Source organism: Chelonoidis abingdonii, chromosome 5 (genome assembly GCF_003597395.2).
Source record: "Chelonoidis abingdonii isolate Lonesome George chromosome 5, CheloAbing_2.0, whole genome shotgun sequence".
NCBI lineage: Eukaryota > Metazoa > Chordata > Testudines > Testudinidae > Chelonoidis > Chelonoidis abingdonii.
In genome coordinates, this window is record NC_133773.1 from 38,511,529 (window position 1) to 38,533,980 (window position 22,452).

General features: G+C 38.6%; 1 protein-coding gene across 5 annotated transcripts in view; it reads right to left on the reverse strand.

Annotated features, from left to right (window-relative positions):
- LOC116825362 (bifunctional heparan sulfate N-deacetylase/N-sulfotransferase 4) overlaps positions 1–22,452 on the reverse strand; it is a 246,557-nt gene that overhangs the window by 17,810 nt on the left and 206,295 nt on the right. For 4 of the 5 annotated variants that reach the window (XM_075066246.1, XM_075066247.1, XM_075066249.1 and 1 more), the window contains 7 exons: positions 12,410–12,592; positions 9,318–9,414; positions 6,326–6,449; positions 4,072–4,246; positions 2,570–2,740; positions 1,895–1,984; positions 515–624 (listed from right to left, as the gene is read on the reverse strand). In XM_075066246.1, the coding sequence (XP_074922347.1) occupies positions 515–624; positions 1,895–1,984; positions 2,570–2,740; positions 4,072–4,246; positions 6,326–6,449; positions 9,318–9,414; positions 12,410–12,592 (950 nt within the window). The remainder of the gene's footprint in view (positions 1–514; positions 625–1,894; positions 1,985–2,569; positions 2,741–4,071; positions 4,247–6,325; positions 6,450–9,317; positions 9,415–12,409; positions 12,593–22,452) is intronic. The other variant, XM_075066250.1, reaches the window with a different exon arrangement.

The following is a 22,452-nucleotide window of genomic DNA, read 5'->3' on the forward strand; positions in this document are numbered from 1 at the left end:
GTATTTATGACTTTGGTGTCTGTGTCTCAGTTTCCTATCTGTAAAATGGAGATAATACCCCATCACCTCTTAGGGCTGTTGTGAAAATTAACCTGAATAATGTTTGTGAAGTACTTAAAAACTACAGTGAGGAGCACCATAGAAATAACCATGAAGAAATTAATAATTGTGTCTTCAGAGCAGAGTTTGGATGTGGTGAAGTAAATAAGTTCTGGGGCCTCACATTGAGCTATAGATGTGGGGAGAAATGGACTAGCTGTTCATTCAGTGAGGACCATCTATCCTGTGCACTGAATGAGGCAGGGGTCCTATAGAGAAAATAGTATGTGATCATGTAATGAAAGACTGCATCAGAATGGATATGCACAAGGCGAGTGATTTTTGTATGCTTGACCTTGCAACCTTAATATTCTTTTAATGTCATTTTTTGTTTGTAACTGATGATAAATTGTCCCTGGGAATTATGGATGTACATAATCATATACAGCAGAAGAGATTAGAGGTACAGACTCACATTAGAGCTTCAGAGTAATTATAATGAGGTGAGACTCCCAGAAACTTCTGCACTTCATCCATCACTGTAGCTGGGTCACTTCTTAGCTGCTGTCCATCAATAATTAGCAACTGTAAGGATAGATTGTCTATTTAAGACAAAAGACTCAGTTCAATAAACTAAGCTACGTCACTTCCTCTGTGACATAATTGAAGGCAAGGTGGATTTGAAGTAATATGGTATCATTAGCAGTTGTGCAATTCTGCTGTTTCTAGCCTTAATTTCTTTCAGCTTTGCATCATGCTGGAGATGTATAGTCTTGCATCTGAGAACTGAGGGAACTGCTTGGGTGACTACCTTGTTCCCCCCAATATAGTTATTTTTGCATTCACAGGCAAAGAATAAAGTCAAAATCACAAAGATTTACAGAATACTGAGAAAAATGGATTTAAAAAAGCTTGATCAGATAAGTCAGACATACAAAATATTCAAAAGCATTAAAATACATACTGAGCTTTCAAAGAGATAAGCACGTAAATATCTAGTACACCTCTACCCCGATATAATGCCACCCTATATAACACGAATTCAGATATAACGTGGTAAAGCAGTGCTCCAGGGGGAAGGAGAGAGGGGTGCTGCATGCTCCGGTGGATCAAATGAAGTTCGCTATAATGCAGTTTCACCTATAACGTGGTAAGATTTTTTGGCTCCTGAGGACAGCGTTATATCGAGGTAGAGGTGTAATTAAATAGTAACCACTACGCAGATTCAGTAGATTAACAGTATCTGATAATCAATATGTAATTATTACAGATCTTTCAAAAGTACTTTAACAAAATCTGGTCTGATGCAAAGCTACCTCAGTGCTGAACTGGACTTTGAGTCTAGCTGATAAAGTTATATATAGAAGCTTTTGCAGTACAGAACTGTACAGATAATAACTAACTTGGATGGGTGTGTTTCATATTTATTGTGAGAGCTTATGAATTATTGACTATTTGAGTGCACATTAATAAGCACAATAAGTGCACTTTCTGCATGCACACTATAAAGAATGAGTTCATATTGTTGTGTATCTTGTAAAATTAATCACTGCAACTAGGCAAACGCGCTGATAGCCAATTTTACAAGAAATATGCCAATGTGCACCTGCATGCCTAACAGCAATGTCTGCATTTGCTGTGATGAAATTAACTACTGCAGGGGGAAGCAACCTTAACATGTCTTAGGAGCAGGAGGCTCAGCCTTAAGAACAGAGAACGCAAACAGGTAATTGGAGTCCTGGCTTTCTTGGGGACCCAAAATCCCATGCATGTTCTGAAATTTGTGGGACAGCGTTGTCCCCCTCCCTTAGCAGGACCAGAGAGGGAGTAAACAACTTGCTGCAGGAAGTCCTACCTGCCATAGATCCCCCAACTTGCAGGCATATTTTTTTGGGAACTTTGCATCCCATGCAAACTCTGCTGCTCGTAGGCCGGTACTTGTTGCCTATCAAAAGAGAAGCAGGACTAAAGGGAGAAGATACAAGTCACTGAAAAACCCAGCCCTCCTCTTACTTACTAGCAATGGGACTGGTCTATTTCCCTCTTTGTAGTGCAACTTGAGGCCATGCAACAGAAAAGGCCAGCCATGGATAGAAACAGATCCTATAGCTCTTTTTGGCTTTCTAGCACTTAGACTAGCTAGAAGACACAGCCTGTGCTTCCCAGTTTCATCACAGAGTTTCTTTAAGTCCTGGTCAGATGAGACAGTCACAGGGGAGATTGCTTACTACCCTACATATACCTTTTCCTTTCATACCCATTTTTCTTTGTAGGGGCAGAAGGTATGATCGAGAATATGGAATATCCATAGGTGTGTGTTGTGTTAACCTGTTTTTTGTCAGGAAATAGGTATTCTGGGAGGGTTTTTGTAACGATGAATTTTATCTAAGCAGGTGTTTATATAGATATCCTTGAATTTTTTCCCAAAATCAATGAAAAAGCATCACAAGATTATATGTGATAATGGTATACATTGAGATTGTTGTTCCCAAAATCAGTGAGCTTTGTGAAATGGCTAGCAGGAAATTACCTGGGAAGTGGGAAAGTGAGTTAGCCATCTTTCTATATGGGTAGCGTACCACCCAGGGATCAGACATCTTTTCTGGAGAGTCCTTAACTCTGAGGGAGCCCACTGGTCTGATGTAATCACTTCATAGAAATTGAACTTCAGAGCAGCAGGGTCCTCATGAGATCGCTGGTGCTAGCATACAAAATTGAGAGACAAATAATTGTAATTAGCTAATAAATTAAGCTATAATTGAGTAAAAAAGTGAAAACTGTAGTATTTCAGACTTCCAAACATAGTTAAGAATTTAGCAAATTGTACCTTCACTGCTATTGTGTTAATATAATGAAATATCCTAGATGGATAATGGTCTCATTTTCAAATGTTAGTAGTGGTTATCATACCCTTAATAATAACAACATCACCACCACCATCACCATACACATTACCCAACCACCAACCAAAAACCTATGGCTGTTTCAATGGAAGAAGATTGTCTGTGGTTCTCTCCATTCTCAGGTGTTGTTGGCTTGAGGAAGGAGAGCACTTGGTGAAATTATGTGGCCTGTATTATGCAGGAGATCAGACCAAGTGATCCATTCCAGTCTTAAAAATCTGAGAATCATCTATTTTATTAAGAAGGGATATTACTCACACACTCAGATAACTGTTTGTAGAGACCAACAAGCCCATGTTAAAACCATATAGAGCCTAATTTATTGAAATATTCAGAACTGGTATCTTTTCACACATACTTTTGCAATCTCTTGGCAAAGGCATGCACCAGCTAGTGCAAGGCAGTGGAGAATCAGGCACTAGAGCTGCATATACGTTAGGAACAGTTGGACCCTTAGTTTGCCACAAGTGCAGCTCTACATTTTGTAGCACAGTTGGCAGTTGTTGTGTAGACAGGACACAGCTGTCTACCATCTCAGACTGCAGTTTAGGGTGACCAGATAGCAAGTGTGAAAAATCAGGGCGGGGAGGGTAATAGGTGCCTCTGTAAGACAAAGCCCTTAATATCAGGATGGTCCCTGTAATATTGGGAAGTCTGATCACCCTACTACGGTTCTGCCAGTGTTGGAAATGATGGTGCCGCACTGATGGAGAATTACAGGTCCAAATTCTGCCAGGGTAGATGTAGTCATAGGGCCTGCTTCTCCCTGTCTTATGACTTGAGTAATCTTTTGTGAATGTGCTCAGGATGGGGCTGGAAGGAGTGTCAACTGGAGTGGTGAACTAAGTGCTTTATATTGTTATTTGCAAACCTTATCATAGGTTTTCAGGATTTTTCTACTTCATGCCTAGTTTAACTTTATAGATAACTCTTTAGGCATTGCTCTGGCTATTCCATTTGTCTGCACAAACATGTCCAGTTGCTATATATGTTTGAACCTTTTTTTTAAAACACAAGTGTTGATTTTTTTTTTTTGAGCCAACCCATCTCTGCTCTGGAAGGGGTGTGCGTTAGTTTCCACTCACTGCTTTTGATTTCATTGCCCATTTCTCAGTGGCAAGTTCCCTACCTGATACCAGGAGTATGCCCGATCTGATGGGTCAATGAGAATGGTGATGATCTTGGCCTTGGGGACCAGGGACGCTGCTCGTCTGGGGGCCTCCCCTGAATGGAAGTAGTTGGCACTTTTCTCAAACAGAAAGTCAGTGGTGACATTCACAGGGGTAGGGAAGAAATCCATGTACCTGGGGAGAAGGAGACAATGATTTTAATTAAGAAAATAATAAATTGTCTTATGCATATATTCTGCATTTCATAGCATATGGAAATGTTAATCTTCCAACGTAATTCACAAATGGAAGAAATCAAAACTCAGCTGGCAAAAAGATTCATTCTAAAGTTGCAACAGTAACAAACACTGGCCGGGGGGTCAATGATGTGAACAGCTAAACACTGTGACTGTATTGGCAATGATTTCCACTAGTGATAAGGAAAGTACTAATTGTACTTATAATGAGTATTCAGCAGATAACTGGAAATACTCTTTTATTGTTAAAAATGCTCTCTTAGGAAAAACTGTTGATGGAGATTCACATCTAAGCACTCCTCATTTGAAGTCAAAGTGTGCACAGATTAAAGATGTGAAGTGAGATTCTAGACTGTGCTTCTTGTAGGTGTTCCACGGCACCTGCCGCCCAGTGGGAGAGGAGGATAATGCGGCTTTAAGCCACCTTTGCATCCTCCCAGTTCTGTATTGCTCTGAGGAATGGAGTGGTCCCTGGCATAAATTACAGAGTCTCCGGGGCGGGAGGCTACTTGCGCTATAGGTATAGTAGCAGCGCTACCTGGAATCCAAGCAGTGCTACATGCTTCAGTCCCAGAATGCTCCTTATGCCAGCCTGCATGTCTTCCTCAGTTGCCATGCTGGAGAAATTCTATCCTGGCTGCATCTGTGCCCTTTAAAGCCCCAGCCCTACTGCAGTCCCTTTACCTGGTGTAAACAGGCCAAGTAGGGATTATAAACTCATCACAGACATAAAAATTCTGTAGATGGAAAAACATGAAATAAATTGTGACATGTTTGGTTTTGCACTTCTAATCTAATTTGCCGATTGTGGGCCAGTCAATGGAGCTGCACTGACTAACATCAGCTGAAGCACTGGTCCTTTGTTTTGTGCAGAGCAAGATGGATGTTTTAGAAACAAAGTCAATATAGAATTATCCTCTGCTGCTTCTTCCTGCAATGTCACTATAGGTTCGTTATGCCATATATTATTTGAATGCTTCCATGGATATAGACCATGCATCCAGATGTATATTGGGATTAACAAAATAAATCTGCAACCTCCCTCATCTTTTGTTATGATACAATCTCTACATGTTTCAGATATAAACAAAAACTACAAAAGTAGACGTGCATTTTACAGTGAAATTCAGCTAATAAAAGGCATCTGAACTCTGGTAATGTCAATAGCAATATGAAATATGCTCCATTATGTAGTATGAAAAAATACGCAATGAAGCGTTTCCATCTCCTGGGTTTCCACAACATTTTTAACCTAATAATTCAATATTTCTCTTAAACTAAGTGTAGCCATTGTGATAATGTTGTTTTCAGTGATTTTTTAAAATATGTTGTGTAGTCTGTTTCTATTCTTCATTGCAATGTATTACAGTTTTGTATGATTTAAACAATTCAAGAAGATTAGTCTTTTAATATACATATGTTTGGCAATGTTCTTCCTGCATATTAGCTTTGCTATAAGTATGAGGACAGCTAGCAACTTTTGGCACATGAATCGTTACAAAATAATTTATTCAAAGATTAAAAACCCATGTTAAAGAGTTTGAGAGGAATGATAATCTAAAGTTCCTTATTAATGGCTCAATTCTGCCACGCTTTGTTATACTGAATAGTAATTTACTCCACAAGCAGTCTCAAGGCTAGCTTATGCCACATTTACTTATGTACATTAAGACCCTACTTTATAGTAGTTCAGTCTGAGAAAGGGTGGCACAATCTGGCCTTTTAAAATGAGTATGATCATGATGAAATTGCAGAGTAAGGTATAACTCAGTGTGGGGAGAAGAGATCAGAATTGGGCTCTCTATTGTGTTAGTTTATTGTAACATCTAAATAAAATTAAGGGCAACACTTGATTAAGTGTCCCATCATTATGAATTAGTTTCTAATTCACTCTGATATTGCCAAGCATAACAAATTCATCTGGTAATTATGTGGTTGTCACATATACTTCTATAATTGTTCCATTGTGATTTAGCATGCATTAATAATGGACATTTATTTTGGTTAGTTTTCTTACCAGTCAATTCCCTTGTGATAGTTGTTTCCGTTGAAGAACTGAACTTCTTCAAAAGTTTTTGGACTAGGGAGATTACTGATGATAGAAGGATGCATAAGGAGAAAGAAATAAAGTGCTGTTGTTCCTAAAAGAAGAAAAAAACCAAGACACAGGATTATTTGGCATAGTTAGAAATGGTAAGATACGTCTAAAGTGTTTAAATTTAAGCAAGTATTTCTGAACAACTATGCACAAATGAAGAGTAATATTTTAAAAAGTTTTTTTTATAAGATAAATTCTCATTAATGAAAGGATGTCTTAGCATGCTGGAGTTTTAAATATGAACAAATAATACACGCAAGTTTATTTGTTCTGTGGTCATTAACTCTTTCGTTGTCAAGAGTCCTAATTCTGCTCTGATGCAGGCATGAAGTTTCTGTTCCCATCAGAGGAAGCCACGTTTGTGCATGCAATGGCAGAAATTGGCCCTAAATTTTGCAACATATTTCATGTTAAAACAAAGTATGTTTTCTACAGTTTTTCATAAATAATTGTTGTAGGACTGTTTTCATTTCTTTCAGTCTTTGTCAATATCTGTTATCTCCTCTGGATTGCTAGATGTTACATAACATTATCACTTAGACAGAGGGTAATTCTCACCAAACTAGACTAAGGGCAAGGCTACACTACAAAATTAAGAAGTCCTAAGTTATATTAATGTACAACCACTGCAGTAATTAAGTCACTTTTGCATGTCCACACTATGTTCTTTGTGTCAGCAGTGTTCATCCTCACCAGGAGCACTTGCACCAACTATTGTGGGACAGCTTCTGAAAGGCAGCAACAATCAATGTAAGCAACAGAGTGTCTGCACTGACACTGTAAGCACAGCGCCTCTTGAGGAGGTGGAGATATTAAGTCGGCATAGTGAGCAAATTACATTGGTTAGAGATACATTTTAATGTAGATGCTTACAGAGTTAGACCAGACCTAAATGTCATGAGTATCTGAGATGGCCTCTTTGTAGGAATCACTAAGAAAGACAGTTTCATGCTAGCTATTTTGCCGCTGGAAATGAAAAGTGTGGTGTCACATGAGCTTGCAGCAGAATTTCTTTTTAAACTTTCTATTAATTGATTATACACTATTTAAAATGGCTCTCTTTTTAAAGATTTTTTTCACATCTTACCTCCAGGCTGAGATTTATGGCGACTTGGTTGAGAAATGTATATATATATATTTTAAAAGAGAACAGGAATTTAAAGGTATATTCCCGAGGGAATGCCTAATGCTGAGAGCAACAGCAATTAGTGTATCAATGACTATCACTGACTCATCCTGGTCTGTTTACATTGTCAGTGGCACGTAGGGTATGTATAGCTCCATGCAGCAGTGAAAAACAGGCCACATCCATGTTGTGGTGTGAAGCTACATGTGGCAGTGAATCCTCTGGCCTGGGGGAGGCAGCAGGACACTACACTGTTAAAAATAGCAGTGTAAATGAGTGTATGTAGACAGCTGTGTAGGGTACATACCCTAAGGTTCTGCACGTCTTCACTCATCTAAGCAGTGCCTCACTGTCTACACTGCTATTTATACTCATACTCTGGGGAGGTGCAGTGTCTGTACTCTACACACACATATGTGTAGAAATAGTCTATGCAACCTTGGGAAACTTCTCTTTGCCATCTTCTGTAAGATGGTGATAATATTAACTATTCCACAGATGTGTTTGTTGGGTTTAAAGTTTATAAAGCACTTTGACATCTCCAAATGAAAGGGACTATATAGGTGATAAATACTCTTATTAGGATTGCAAACATTATGAAGATATTTGGTCAGAGCTCTTAATAGTTACCTTATCTTCGTGCCTCACAGCATAACAACATGTGTGTTTGTTATGAATGTTTGTTCTACTTTCTGACTACTTCCGTATTACAAGTTTGCTAAATGCAGAACACATTGACACAAAACTTAAACCAGTTTCTGGGGAAAAATGATTACATGAGATCTATATAAATACCTAGCTGTTGTATAGTGCTATTCATCTTTAGATCTCAAAACACTTTACAAAGGAGGTAGGTATCAACTGTAGAAAATATAATATAATTTAATTTATGAAAACATCATGAGTGAAATGTTTTAACTCTGATTATCCTTCAGCTCCTGAGAAAGTAATCAGGACAAAATTATTCCTTACATTGGTGTATACTGAGTTCTGGTAATTGGCCATATTTGGTTTCTAGTTTTTCTAACTGCATTATTTTTATTATGGTGGAATGAAATGCTGTACCTTCTCTATGAATTAAATTCACTTCTGTACAGAGTGCCAGTAGAAAAGCTGAATGCTACCGAAATCCCATTTTAAAATAGAGTACGTCTTGTGCTGACCCTATGCAGAGGGGCGAATTTGCCCCTGTATTCTGAAAATTGCATTGGAATAAAGCATGGGAACAGTATCTGAAACATAGCCTAGTATTTTGATGTGCAGCCTCCCTTGTAATGAGGCTAAATACTCCCACCCAAAAGTTATCACCAACATAGTCAATCCCATAATTACTAGGGAAAAAGTATTCCTTTAGTTCAATAGGAAGCAGTATAACTGCAAAGTGTTGCTATTTTGACCTCATGAGCCTTTCCAGTTCAAAGAAAGGTATTATCAAAACTATTCAAGCCCCTCAAGTCTGCAAAATCAACTTGAATTCCCATGAGAACAGGCATTTTTGTGAGATATAACAATACATCTGGTAGGAGTACTATGACAACAACCTGGGCTTGGTTCTAAAAGTGGCTGATGGTTTGAAAAGAGAGTTCCTATTTTATCCAAGCCACTTTCTCCCCATAAGCAATGGAAGAGTTAACAGCAGCAGTTGGTTTCTATTCAGAATGTATTACCTCTATACATTTGAATTTACTCTATCATGCATTATTCCAAAAGAAATATGTACAACACCAAAAAGTGGGCTACAATACGCTTAGACTCACACCCTCTATTCAAGTCATTGCAATTCACCTGTTTTCTGAGGTCCAATCACAAGAAATTTTGGAAGATGGTAACAAGTTTTCTCTCTGGACCAGATATCCCTATGCCGTTTATCATCACATGGATTCTGAGGGGAAAAAAAGACAATTATTTCTGCCTCACTGGAAGAAATTTCAAATGCCCTGATGCAGTAGGGATTTACACACATACTTAATTTTATGCATTGGGGTGAAAACCTAGCATGGTTGAAGTCAGTGGCAACACTTTTCAAATTTCACCCCAGTAATTCAGTCCTGCAAGGAACTAAGCACTCTGGCTCCAAGCACTGAATCAATTAAGAATCTTAGGCACATGCTTGAGCGTTCTGGCACATTGGGAACAAAGTGTTCCATATGTTGCGGGATCAAGACCTAGAGTAATCCCAATTAAATCAGTAAAGTTGAGCAATTGTGTTCATTTTGCAGGATCAGTGTCAAAATGAAAATCTTGTGAGGCTATAATATTTCCTTCTTTCTCCCTATGTATTACGTGCATGGGACTTCTATGTTTATAGATTCATCGATTTTTAAGCCCAGAAAATATCTCCTCCATAACAGGCCAGAAAATTTTACCAAATGGTTCCTGCATCAAGCCCATAACTTCAGTTGAGCTAGAATATCACTTCAGGTGTCCAGCTTCTCTTAGAATCAGGGCCTCAATATAAGCATAGTGTTGTTATAATGGTGTTTGAAATACAGAATGCAATAAGGGAACTCAGAATACTCATTTACATTAGGGTGTAAATGTGATTGGCACTTCATAAATGGATAGACAGATGGAGTGATATAGACAGATAAATGTAATTTCTCCCCTCCTCATTGTAAATAAGCATTTGAAAACTAAGACGGGAAGTTATTTTGCTGACATGATACAAATGTTCACAGTAAGTAAAGAAAGAAGTGAATTTCAGTATTTCTGCTGGAAATGCTTATATACTCGTACAGTCAGGAATAGGCGCACCATGAGAATTACCTGACCAATCACAACTACATGCAGCTTAAATTAGAAGATTCACTATTAATCCATAAAATAACAGGGCCAACTCATTAGCTGGTATAAATCAGTGTAGCACAGCTAAAATCAATTCATTTACACCTGATACAAGGTATGTTCCCAGATTTTAAGTTTATTACAGCTGGTCAGCATTTTTCAAACACAAAAGTTTTGAAATGGAAAATTGGGGGAGAATACTCGTTCATTAAGTTTATTATTTTTAAAGTCTTAATCCAGAAAGTCTTTTTTGCTTTTACTCTCTGCCCACCCCCCAGCCCATTTTCATTTTTCCATTTTTTTTAAATTGAACAAATTTCTCATTTTTCAAAAAAATCTAAAAAGATTAGCCTAATACATTTGAAGTGAAATCTGCATGCAGATATTTCATGGGTATAAAATAAAACGAAATTAATTGATCACGTTGTTTGCTCTTCTAGTGACTGAAAGTCATCGTGGTACAATTTTGTATGGTGCAGTTTACAACATGAGTCGATGGTTATAATTCAGTTCCTAGGGAACTGATATCCACAACATAATTAAAAGTCATGTTGAAAATCTCTTCTCTAAGGCATAGAGCCTGAACTACCTTCTCATCCCTATAGGAAATCTCTCTAAGTCAAAGCTGATGTACAGCAGTCTGGAGAAGCTGGCACAAATCCTTCTTGTGCTCTATCTGTAGAGGATACTATTCTTTAGTTCTGCCAGTCTGATATGGTTCACAATCACTATGGCACTAATCAAGCAAATGAGTCAATGAGACTATTCATGTGCTTAAAATTAAAACACTTGCCTAAGGGCTTTGCATGATTGAGGCCTAAGTTTATTTTAGATTTAAAAGGAATAAAAATTAAGTATTAATAACCAAATTTCCATTTATGGTTAAAATTTCCCATTACTATTATGCCTTCTAGATATTCATGTTACTTATTAGTGACAAAGAAGTTTCAAATATATAGTAGTTAGTGACAATTTAAATTTACATAATAATCCAAAAGACGGGGAAAAAAGAGAAATTTAGGATATTATTCAACACTAGCTTTCTACTACATGTTAATGCAAAATAAAAATGCGTGAATAGAAAACCCGAAGAAAAAAAGTAAGAGCTGATTATTCTTTCAAGAAGTTATTACACTGATGTTGCCTTTGCAGAGGCAGGTAATGGAAGACCTGATTTGTTAATGCATTAAGTTAACCAAATATAATGGGACAAATTTTTAGCTGGTGCAAATCAGTATAGCTCTATCAATGGAAGCTAGGCCAATATATACATTAGCTGCAGATCTTGCCAAAACTAGTTAAAAACAAATTCTGCTCTCTTACACCACTGCAAATCTGGAACAAGTGCACATGTTTCCTTTGAGTTATTCTGGATTTACACTTGTGTAACTGAGAGTATGTTTTGGCATATCATGTGTTGAATCAGAGAGGAACTATGAATATGTGATAATTATTTGACAATTGCAATCCTGGCCTTATGGATAGCATTGGCGTTTATTTCAAATGGAGGTGAGAACTAGTGATTATTGAGTTGGGGTAAGACACTTCTTTATTTTCAAAGTAACTGTTTATGCTAATCACTGTCTCCCATAAAGGATTTTTTCCTTACTGTTTTAAAGAAGGGGATATTGTATTCTGGGAATCCTTACTATAGCTGCAGTGAATTAATGCTAGTGATTCCATATTAATGGGCACAATGAATCTTCATTGTGGTAGATCTTGCTCATCTGTTTTCATCCTAATGATTGTTCATCGAGATAAGTTAATACAATGTGATGCATCAAGGAAACAAGAGGGAAGAGGGGTGGGAAGCCCAGATAAACAGCAACCAGATGTTCTTAAAATGGCTAGTATTTGACTGAGTTTAAGCAAGTGCCCTGCTTTATCTATGCAGACCACACAACAGCTAACAAATATGCAAATATATTCTCAGTCAAAGCTGTTGTCTTTGAAGAAAATAAAATGAATCTAAAAAGGCATTTAAAACAAAATAAAATATCTTCATTTTTAATGTGTCTTTTTGCAAAAGATTTTAGAAGTGCATTGTAATTGAAGAATTATGTGTGGGACTATTGACAAGTATGTTGTATTACCTGCCAGAGAGGATCCTTTTGCTCAGGGAAGAGTTCAAAGTACTTGTGAGCCAGCTGAACTGGAGGCAGGGTCTGCAATTTTAGGTTAGTCCAGCTCTTAACAAAGTTGGCCAGATTCAAAAAGGTATATAATCCCAGGCGGTCATTCCCATAGTTGGACAAATGGGTCATGAAGATGCTGATCTGAAAGGTAAACAAAAGTGTTTTATAAAACAACAGCAGGACATCAATATATGGCAGTAGCTGTATTTGGAAGATTGAGCCTTGCATTTTCCTGTCATAATTTTAAAAAAATCTAAACTAGCTGCACAATTAATTTGCACATTCACACTGTAACTGGGAGGCATGCCTGTTTGAAAGTTTTACAGCCCCAACTTTGTCTGCATCTGCAGCATCCCTTTAGAGTTCCCCAGTCCCACTCAAAGGATTTGTTCCTTCATCAGCTTCCTCATGAACTGACATTAAAATGCTACATTTAGACATTTACCCCTCCCTTGTTTTGAAGTTTAGAAAAAAATCAAACAGTCCTGAACCCCATTTTTTCTGTTGATTTTAGTCTGATCTCTCTCAAACAGTATGCCTAGAAGAAGTTGATTTTTTCTGACCTTCCTCAAGTGTCTTGTCTGCTATAATATTCATAGGTTCCTAGTACTTCCACAATTTATTGCACTCATATTTTTCACCCCAAGAAACTATGAAGCAAATTTACTCCTTGTGAAGGTGCTGATAGCTTGAGCCAGGTCTGATACATTCAAATGCAGTGTAGGTTTCCTCATATAGCACTTGAACCTCCCCTCCTCTCCTCTCCTGAATTTTGTCTTTGTGAGAAGTTCCAGAAAAATCTTAAAGAAGACTGGGATCATTTATCTCATAGATACCATACATAGTGGGCTACAGAAATAACCAATTCCTCACCAGTGCAGATTAACCCATTTCCAATATGGCCACTTCAAAAGGGAAAGTTCAATCTACATGCTCATTCCATCTCTGCAGTTTAAACTGCCAACAGTGGTGCTGACTAGAGCTAATTGTAATGGTGCTTTTTGCATAACTTTCACCAACATACAGTCATGAGCCTGTATCAACTCTCAATCACTACAAAACTGGATACAGATTGGATTCAAACTGGTGGTTGAGAAAGGAAAGGTCTATTGCCTTACCACAGAGCATCTTTTCCTCCCTCTCGCCTTCCTTACTTGATTTAAGAATTCTTACAATTCCAGTCCTGGTATTCTTTTACAGATTGAAAAGTTGCTGTGATGGTTTTGTGATGCCATAAAACTCATTTTCCCTTGTCCCACTTTTGCTGACATCACAAGACATTTTTGTTTTTTGAATTTGACAATCTCTATTTTTGCTTTGAAAAACAAACAAACTTCAGTTTTCAGAGAAGACTTGAAAGACTGCATAAAAGTGTTCTTGACCTCAAATGCAGATGTTTTTGTTTAAATTTGTATAATAGGAGGCTGGAAATTTTAGGTTCCAGACATAATTTTTCCTTGAAGGTAATACGACTCCTGTCTTTTTAATAGTCTTATTTTGTTTCTCCTTTACATGATCACTGCTTTGCAGATCACTGTCTCAGGTCTGGTGATGAAGGAATTGGTATGAACAATGTGACAAACACAGTTCATAACACTACATATAAAGATATCCAATTAAATTTCACCTATGGAGAGGCATTAGTCTTTCTCTAAAAGTTCATTATTTAGCTCTATGGGGAAGTTATCTATTCTGGATTTGCTACTTACCTACTTATAGTGATTGGATTAGACTTTAATAGTAAGTACATTGTCAACAGAAATTAATTATACAGCTATCAAGAAATATAGTGGTAACTGATCTCCATATGTTTTATGTATATTTCCAGTGGAATTGCTCTGAGGTTAACAGGAAGCAAAATGCATCTGATCTCAATAAGCAAAAAATAGCCAGTCTCATCCCTGCAATTAAGAAATAGGTCATGCATGTTGTGGTAATTGTACTATGTGTTGGATGGTGTTATTATGAGGCAGAAGGTTGGAGACAGAATAATTTTTAAACTTCCAGGAATTGTATTGCCTGGCGATCAGCATTTTACTTTAACTTCTTAATGTTATGTCAGAATGGAAATGAAAAATAAAGAACACAGTCAGACTTGTGCATTTCCTGGTCATTATTGGCAAGGATATGACAGCCTTAGCTAGTGAGACATTTACCAATGTCATAGTCTTGTGCATCACACAGCTGTGAATTTATCATCACAATTGTCTCTTTCAGATCACAGATCCATTTAAAGACAGTGATTCCAGTATCCCCTAGAAGTGTGCATTGCAATGCGAGGCTCCAAAACCGTAGCAGGCAGGTTTCTGGGGGGATGTCTGCCCTTCATTGAAGTGCCTGTTAAATAGTGCAATAAACTATATACTGCTAAAGAGGGCTATAGATTCATACCTAAGACTGAGTGAGAACCTGCATACAAAGAAGAGTTGGTGAATAATGAACTGATAAGGGATGGCTGAGCACATTAAAGATCAGATTCCCTAGAATGTTGACCTGTGTGTGTGTGTGTGTGTATGTGTGTGTGTCCCCAATGAAAGAGTGTTTGTTTCTGTAAGAATGGGGACACAGGTTTACTCTGATGTCATTAGACACTATGTCTTTGCTACTAACCTACATGGGCTCATTATTGCAAGTTGCAAGAGCCTTCTGGCCCTCATCCAGGAAAGAAAGTGAGTGGGACTATCTGCTTGGTTAAAGTTAAGCACATGCTTAAGCGCATTGCTACAGCAAGGTCAAAGTGCTCAGGCTTGAGCCCTAACAGAGAAGTGGTACTGAGAAAGGCTGCACTAACACACTACACCATGCCTTTCTACCTCTCAAGGTAACCATAGCATAGAAGCAGTGCATTTTCCATTTCCACCTTTGCAGATCTGCTCATGACCCGCTTCTTTAAGAGCATGCTCACATTCTTTAAAAACCATGTCCATTAGTTTTTTAAATTATTTATAAGGCTTTGAGTACTTTTATGAGGTGAAGATGGATGGAATTTAAGAAAATGTCTCTCAGGGTTTATCTCCAGTGCATTTGCACTGTACCCACTTTATTCCACAAAAGATCATTCATTCTTCATTTTTATTCTGTCTGAGCCTCCTCTGAGCAAAGACTGGGAACCATACAAGAGTTTTTAAACCATTTGGACTATGCTTAAACTGCCAATTTCGAGGTTTATGCACCTTATAATTTAGCGTCATTTGACATAACTAGAGGGCGCATTAATATATCCAGTGTTCAACACTATACACATCTAACAAACCTGATATTCTGGGCCATTTAAGGCAACATGTGTTTCCTTCTCTGTACACAAGTACACATCTCATAGTACTGTCAGTAACTCCACCACTGTGTGGCTCAGTTTACATAATGAAGCACAGGTTAGACTATACTAGTTAATAATAAGTGATGGCCAATATTCTGGCAAGAATAAGGATAGTGGACAATTTTAGAAGAATCTTTGGTTGTGTACTAACTTTTTATTTTTTTTAAAGAAAAGACTCTTTGTTCTTGAATTCATCCCAGAAAAAGATGTGACAAAGTGCTTCCTATGAACTATCTTAACATGATAACATGAAAACATGTATAGGAAATATTAGAGAATATAATTTCCTCTATGAAGCGTCTCTTGTTTCTGATGAGTGCCAGAGATCGTCTGCCAGTAGCATTTAATAGCAAATAAAATGCATGCAAGTAAATTCTTTCTTTCTCTCCCCTCCATCTCGTGAAAGTTCTTCTTGTGGAAATATACACACAGGCCGGGGCGGCTCCAGACACCAGCGCAGCAAGCGCGTGCCTGGGGTGGCAAGCTGCGGGGGGCGGGCTGCTGGTTGCTGTGAGGGTGGCAGTAAGGCAGCCTTTGGTGGCATTTTTGCGGGAGATCCGCCAGTCCCGCGGTTTCAGCGGCAATTCGGCGGCAGGTACGACGAAGGTGTGGGACCAGTAGATCACCCACAGAACTGCTGCTGAATCTGCGCGATTGGCGGACCTCCCGCAGAAACGCCACTGAAGCCTGCCTGACTGCTGTGCTTGGGGCAGCAGAAAACAGAGTTGCCTCTGTGTGCAGGAGACCTTTCCAAGGTTTAGCTCATGTTAACTTAACAATTTGCTTAGATCTAGCCCAAACCAAAATCCCAGATATGAATATCCCCGATCTTCAGGAACTTGAGGAAGTTCAGATCCATGTCAGCTCAGGCCCATTTTACTATTCAACTAGCTCTCTTCTTCTCCTCTTTGAAAGTGAAAAAGAATGTTTTAGAATCATTAGTTGCTACTTCTTTCCAAAGTAAAGGATAATAAACTAGGACAATTTCACCCCTTCCTGAGCCAGGCCGGCGCTTCCATTTAGGTGACCTACACGGTCGCCTAGGGTTCCAGGATTTCGGGAGGCAGCAATTCGGTGTGTGTGTGTGGGGTTCTTCAGCGCTCCAGGTCTTTGGCAGCAATTCTGCGGTGCGTCCTTCACTCACTCTGGAAGACCTTCACTTCACTCCCCGAAGTGCGTCCTTCACTTCACTCCCCGAAGACCGGGAGCACGGAAGGACCCCCCGCCACAGAATTGCCACCAATGACCGGGAGCGCAGAAGGACCCCCGCCTAGGGCGCCAAAAACCCTGGCGCCGCTCCTGTTCCTGAGTGTGGCATGGATAGCCATCTTACTTACATTACTTCTCTATCAATGAGAATAAAATGCTCCCTAAAATGACTGAGTTGGCATGATGCTCTTAACTTCTGTACCTGGAAAGATAATGGACCAAATAATTAAGCAATCAATTTGCAAACATCTAGAAGATAAGAAGTTGATAAGTAACAGTTAGTATGGATTGGTCAAAAACAGATTGTGTCAAACCAACCTGATAGCTTTCTTTGACAGAGTAACAATGTTTGTGGATAGTTAGGAAGCGGTAGACTTGGTATATTTTGATTTTAGTAAGCTTTTGATACTGTCCCGCATGACTTTCTCACAAATAAACTAGGGAAATGCAACCTAGATGGAGCTACTATAAGGTAGGTGCAAAACTGGTTGGAAAAACCATTCACATTCATGCTGGAAGGGCATAATGAATGGGGTCCCACAGGGATTGGTTCTGCATCTGGTTCTGTTCAATATCTTCATCAATGATTTATATAATGGCATAGAGAGTACACCTATAAAGTTTTTGGACAATACGAAGCTGGGAGAGGTTGCAATGGCTTTGGAGGATAGGATTAAAATTCAAAATGATCTGGACAAACTGGAGAAATGGTCTGAAGTAAATAGGATGACATTCAATAAGGACAAATGCAAAGTACTCCATTAGGAAGGACCAATCAGTTGCACACATACAAAATGGGAAATGACTGCCTAGGAAAGAGTACTGCAGAAAGAGATCTGGGGGTCATAGTGGACCACAAGCTAAATATGAGTCAACAGTGTAACGCTGTTGCAAAAAAACCGAACATCATTCTAAGGTGTACTAGCGGGAGTGTTACAAGGAAGACATGAGAAGTAATTCTTCTGCTCTGCTCCACTTTGATTAGGCCTCAACTAGGGTGTTGTGTCCAGTTCTGGGCACCACATTTCAGGAAGGATGTGGACAAATTGGAGAGAGTCCGGAGAAGAGCAACAAAAATCATTAAAGGTCTAGAAAACATGACCTTTGAGGTAAGATTGAAAAAATTGGGTTTGGTCTGGAAAAGAGAAGACTGAGAAGGGACATGATAACAGTTTTCAAGTATTTAAAAGGTTGTTACAAGGAAGAGGAAGAAAAATTGTTTTTTTTAACCTGTGAGGATAGGACAAGAATCAATGGGCTTAAAATTTCAGCAAGGGAGTTTTAGGTTGGACGTTAGGAAAAACTTCCTAACTGTTGGAAGTTGGTTGGTTGGTTAAGCACTGGAATAAATTGCCTAGGGAAATTGTGGAATCTCCATCATTGGAGATTTTTTAAGAGCAGGTTAGACAAACACCTATCAAGAATATGCTAGATAATTAGTCCTATCATGAGTGCAGAAGGCTGGACTAGATGACCTCTTGAGGTCCCTTCCAGTTCTATGAGTCTATAATTCTATCCTGTGAAGTGCATCTCTGGATGAAAATGCTAGGGATATGATGAACAATATTGTTGCATTGCATATGATCAGCAGGAAATGACTCCTAGCATTCAGAAACTGCTTAAGGGAGAGTAGGATCAGATAGAGCTCAACAAGGCAGCATATTTCCTTCTTTGTACATAAGTACACATCTCATAGTAGTGTCAATAACTCCACCACTGTGCGGTTTATTTTACATAATGAAGCACAGGTTATAATACACTGGTTAATAACAAGTGATGGCCAGCTTTCTGGCAAGCATAAGGATAGTGGACATTTTTAGAAGAATCACAAAATGGGTACAACATAAACATAGCAAAAAAAAAAAAACAACCCTGATCACAAGACATCCCTGATCCTACAGGAATCTGGTTCAGGTTCAGTGCCGAAGTAGGCTTAAGATTAAACTGCAATGAACAATGTGTACTAAATCCATGCAGATGAACAGAAAACTGCTGAATAAAACCCATTGCCAATGCTCTATGCTGAATAAAACCAATTGTGCATTTGCTTATTGTGAAACTCATGCTATGCTGATGCTATTTGCTGTGAGGGCAGTATCTGGAATGCATATACTTTGCAAGAGAGCAGTGTTCATTCATACTGATGGGATATCTTATTAACCTTGACATTCAACAGCCAGCCAGCTCAGGCTGATAGTTAATTATCGAAGAAGAGGAGGGCAGATCATTAAATGCTGGGTGTGTATAGCTGTAAAGAATTCTCTTTTTACTTTCTTCTTCCCCCTTCTAAATCTCTCCTTCCCCCACTCCACCTTTCAACTTTCCCTCTCCTTCATCCCCATCCAAAATCCCTTTGGCACGTTTCCTCACTACACTCGCGAGCTTACAGTGGTACTGATACAGCCTACAGTGCTGCTGTAAGATCTCTTGTGTAGCCGCTCTATGCCAGCAGGAGAGAGTTCTCTCACCAACATAATAAAACAACCTCCACGAGTGGCTGTAGCTATGTTGGTAAGAGTAGCTCTCCCACCAACATGCTGCTACCCACACCGGCACTTCTGTTGCTGTAATTTATGTCACTCGGGAGTGTTGTTTCACACCCTTGGGCGACCTAAGTTACATTACCACTTCTTGGTGTCAAGGCTGATTCCCCACTCTGGCACCAGAGGCCTGCAAGGGAAGAGCTGAGAAAGAAAACAAAGCAAATAAGATGTTGCCACCAGCTAATTAAACAACATGTACAAACCTCTTAGGACACAAAAATCCTAACCATGTTCTTAAAAAAAGGTAAATTTTATTAAAAAGAAAAAGAAAAGAAATACATCTGGAACTTAGGCTATTGCTAGATTTTAAAAGAGCAGATATAACAACTAAGCATCAAGAATGGTTTTCTTGAGGTCCAGCTTAATGGTTACAAGCAAAACAAAAGCATTTGGGGGTTAGTACAGAGGAGTCCACAAGCCATAAAAAAATAAAAGAGATAAACCTAGTTGTATCTTCCTAGATATTTCCTGATCTACTTACATAGCTGGGGTTTTAAATGAGTAGTTTCTAGGTATGATCTGATGATTTTTCATACATGGCAGAAGCACTTACAGCATAGTCCAGCCTTGTCCCTGCTCTCTGGGAGAACTACCAACACAGAGAGACAAAAGGGGAGTCTTGTTTCAATTTTAAAAAGTTCTAGCCTTCCTATTGGCTCTTTTGACCAGGTGCCCACGCACTTCCTTTTACTTATGCATAGCAGTCAGACTTTTTAACCCTTTACAGGTAAAGCAAGTAGAGAACAGCTACCAAGAGGGATTTTATAGCTAACTGGCTGGCTGGGTGTCTATAAAAGGAAGCTACACCTTCCTCCCCTTCATTTATCACACATGGCCTTACTCTATTTTCCCTATCCAGAATCCCCTTTTTCTACCCAAGCCATTCTGTCTCCTCCCTCATTTTATAGTAAGAATAATAATAACTAGCTTTTATGTATCACTCTTCATCTATACATCTCAAAGTGCTTGACAAAGGAGATTAGTATCATTCTCCTCATTTTATAGATGGGGAAACTGAGGCACAGAGAGGGGAAGTGACTTGCTCAAGGTCACTCTGAAAGCTAGTAGTTGACCTGTGAATGCAACACAGTTCTCCCAAGTCCCGCTCCACTGCTCATCCTCTAGACCAAAAGGAGATGAGGGTCCACTCTAACCAGAGGGAGAAAAGTCAGGAGCTCCAGAGCTGTCAGAACTGCTGCCCAAGTAAAACAAAAAGACACGCATAGATAGTAGGGACCCACTCCTTTATGTCAGTGGGACTTCCCTTCCCACACCTGCTCTCAGTCCACTGAGAAATGAGCTGGCATGCACTCCTCAATCCACTGCAGTCCCTACCTTTCTTCACCTACACCAAGGGAGAGGAGCTAAGGGCCCACAACATAGCAAACACTTTATTACTGTTTTATGTCAAATTATATATATTTTAATTCTATGTTTTTCCTAGAAGATATCCTCAGGTCTATAGTTTCTAATGAATAGGCATCCACCATAAAGAACCAACACTACAACAGTCACAGATCTGACATGCGTAGTTGCAGTCCCAGCAAAGAGGCCCAGGATTAAATAAATACAGAGGCTGAACCACCATCTCATATTGATATACTCCAGGTCATTGCTAATATACAATCACCATAATATCTAGGCATCCCCTATGGGTGGTCATTTCATACTTTAGCAACATTATAAGGCTGTTGCTGGAAAGTATGCACTGCCATTGCCTTCTGTGATGATAAATAGTCGCCAAGATTGTCAATTTATCTCCTTTTATGAACACTGAATCACTTAAAAGAAATTTTAAATGGAGAAAAAAAGGCCAAGATTCAGTTCAAGGGCTGAGGCAGTTCTGATTTTGTTACAGGAATTGGTTTACTTATCTCTCTTGATGTTATATACTCTATGCTGACACTATGAATAGGTGCAGGATAATAAAGCAATTTGACTATCATCTCTTTTCTAAAAAGACAAAAAGAGAATGCTTTTAGAGTTCAGGCCACCTGTGCATTTAATATATCATTTTGGTTGGTAAATAACATTTTTTTCCATTGGAGTAAGGTGAGGTGGTGAAGAGTGTTGGTTTTATATTTTCTCTAACTTTCAAAATTCAACATCCTGCATCTGGTTATGGACCAGATTCCCAGTAATAATATTTGGTTAGTGACTTATTAACAAATTAGAACTGTTTTGACTTGAGACAGCTGAGCATGTAAGCACTGATCTTCCTGAAAAAAGAAGCTGGGCAGTGACTTAATCAATACAGAACCATGAGGGCAGCAGTTCTAACAAAGAACAGAAGGCTCCTGCTATATTTCAAAGAACTATTGTGGGCCCAATTAATTACAATGGCTAAATACCATAATTAATTTTGGTGCAAGCCTCTCAGAATTACTTCAGGCTGGCTGTAGACTAAGGAAGACATCACTACATCATTTTACACTTGGTTCACATTTTCAAGGTTCTCTCCTCAAGTCTGAGGTCTAGATGCAGTTTGACAATGAAAGCCTATCTTCCAGAATATCAAAATATTAATCAATAAAAATACTCATTGACACACTTTACAATATAAGTAGCAATGGATGTTCATGTCAATCAAAAATTGACACTAAAAAGCTTTAAAAATATGTTTCACATTTTGCTACAGTTTAGAAGTGATACATTTTCTAATCTCAAAATTCAGGAATATATTCATTAGGAAGTGCTGAAGAGTGTTAAAACTATTTTAAAATGAACACTTTAACTCAGATTCATTAACAGATCTACTTATGGATGCTCATAAAATTTATTCTGTAGTCAGAATTACTTATGAAAATTTGGAGAAAATGCACTCATTATTTATACAAACATAAGAATGGCCATAACAGGTAAGACTAATGGTCCTTTTAGCTCTTATGACTGTGGCTAGTGCCAGATACTTCAGAGGGAATGAATAGAACAGG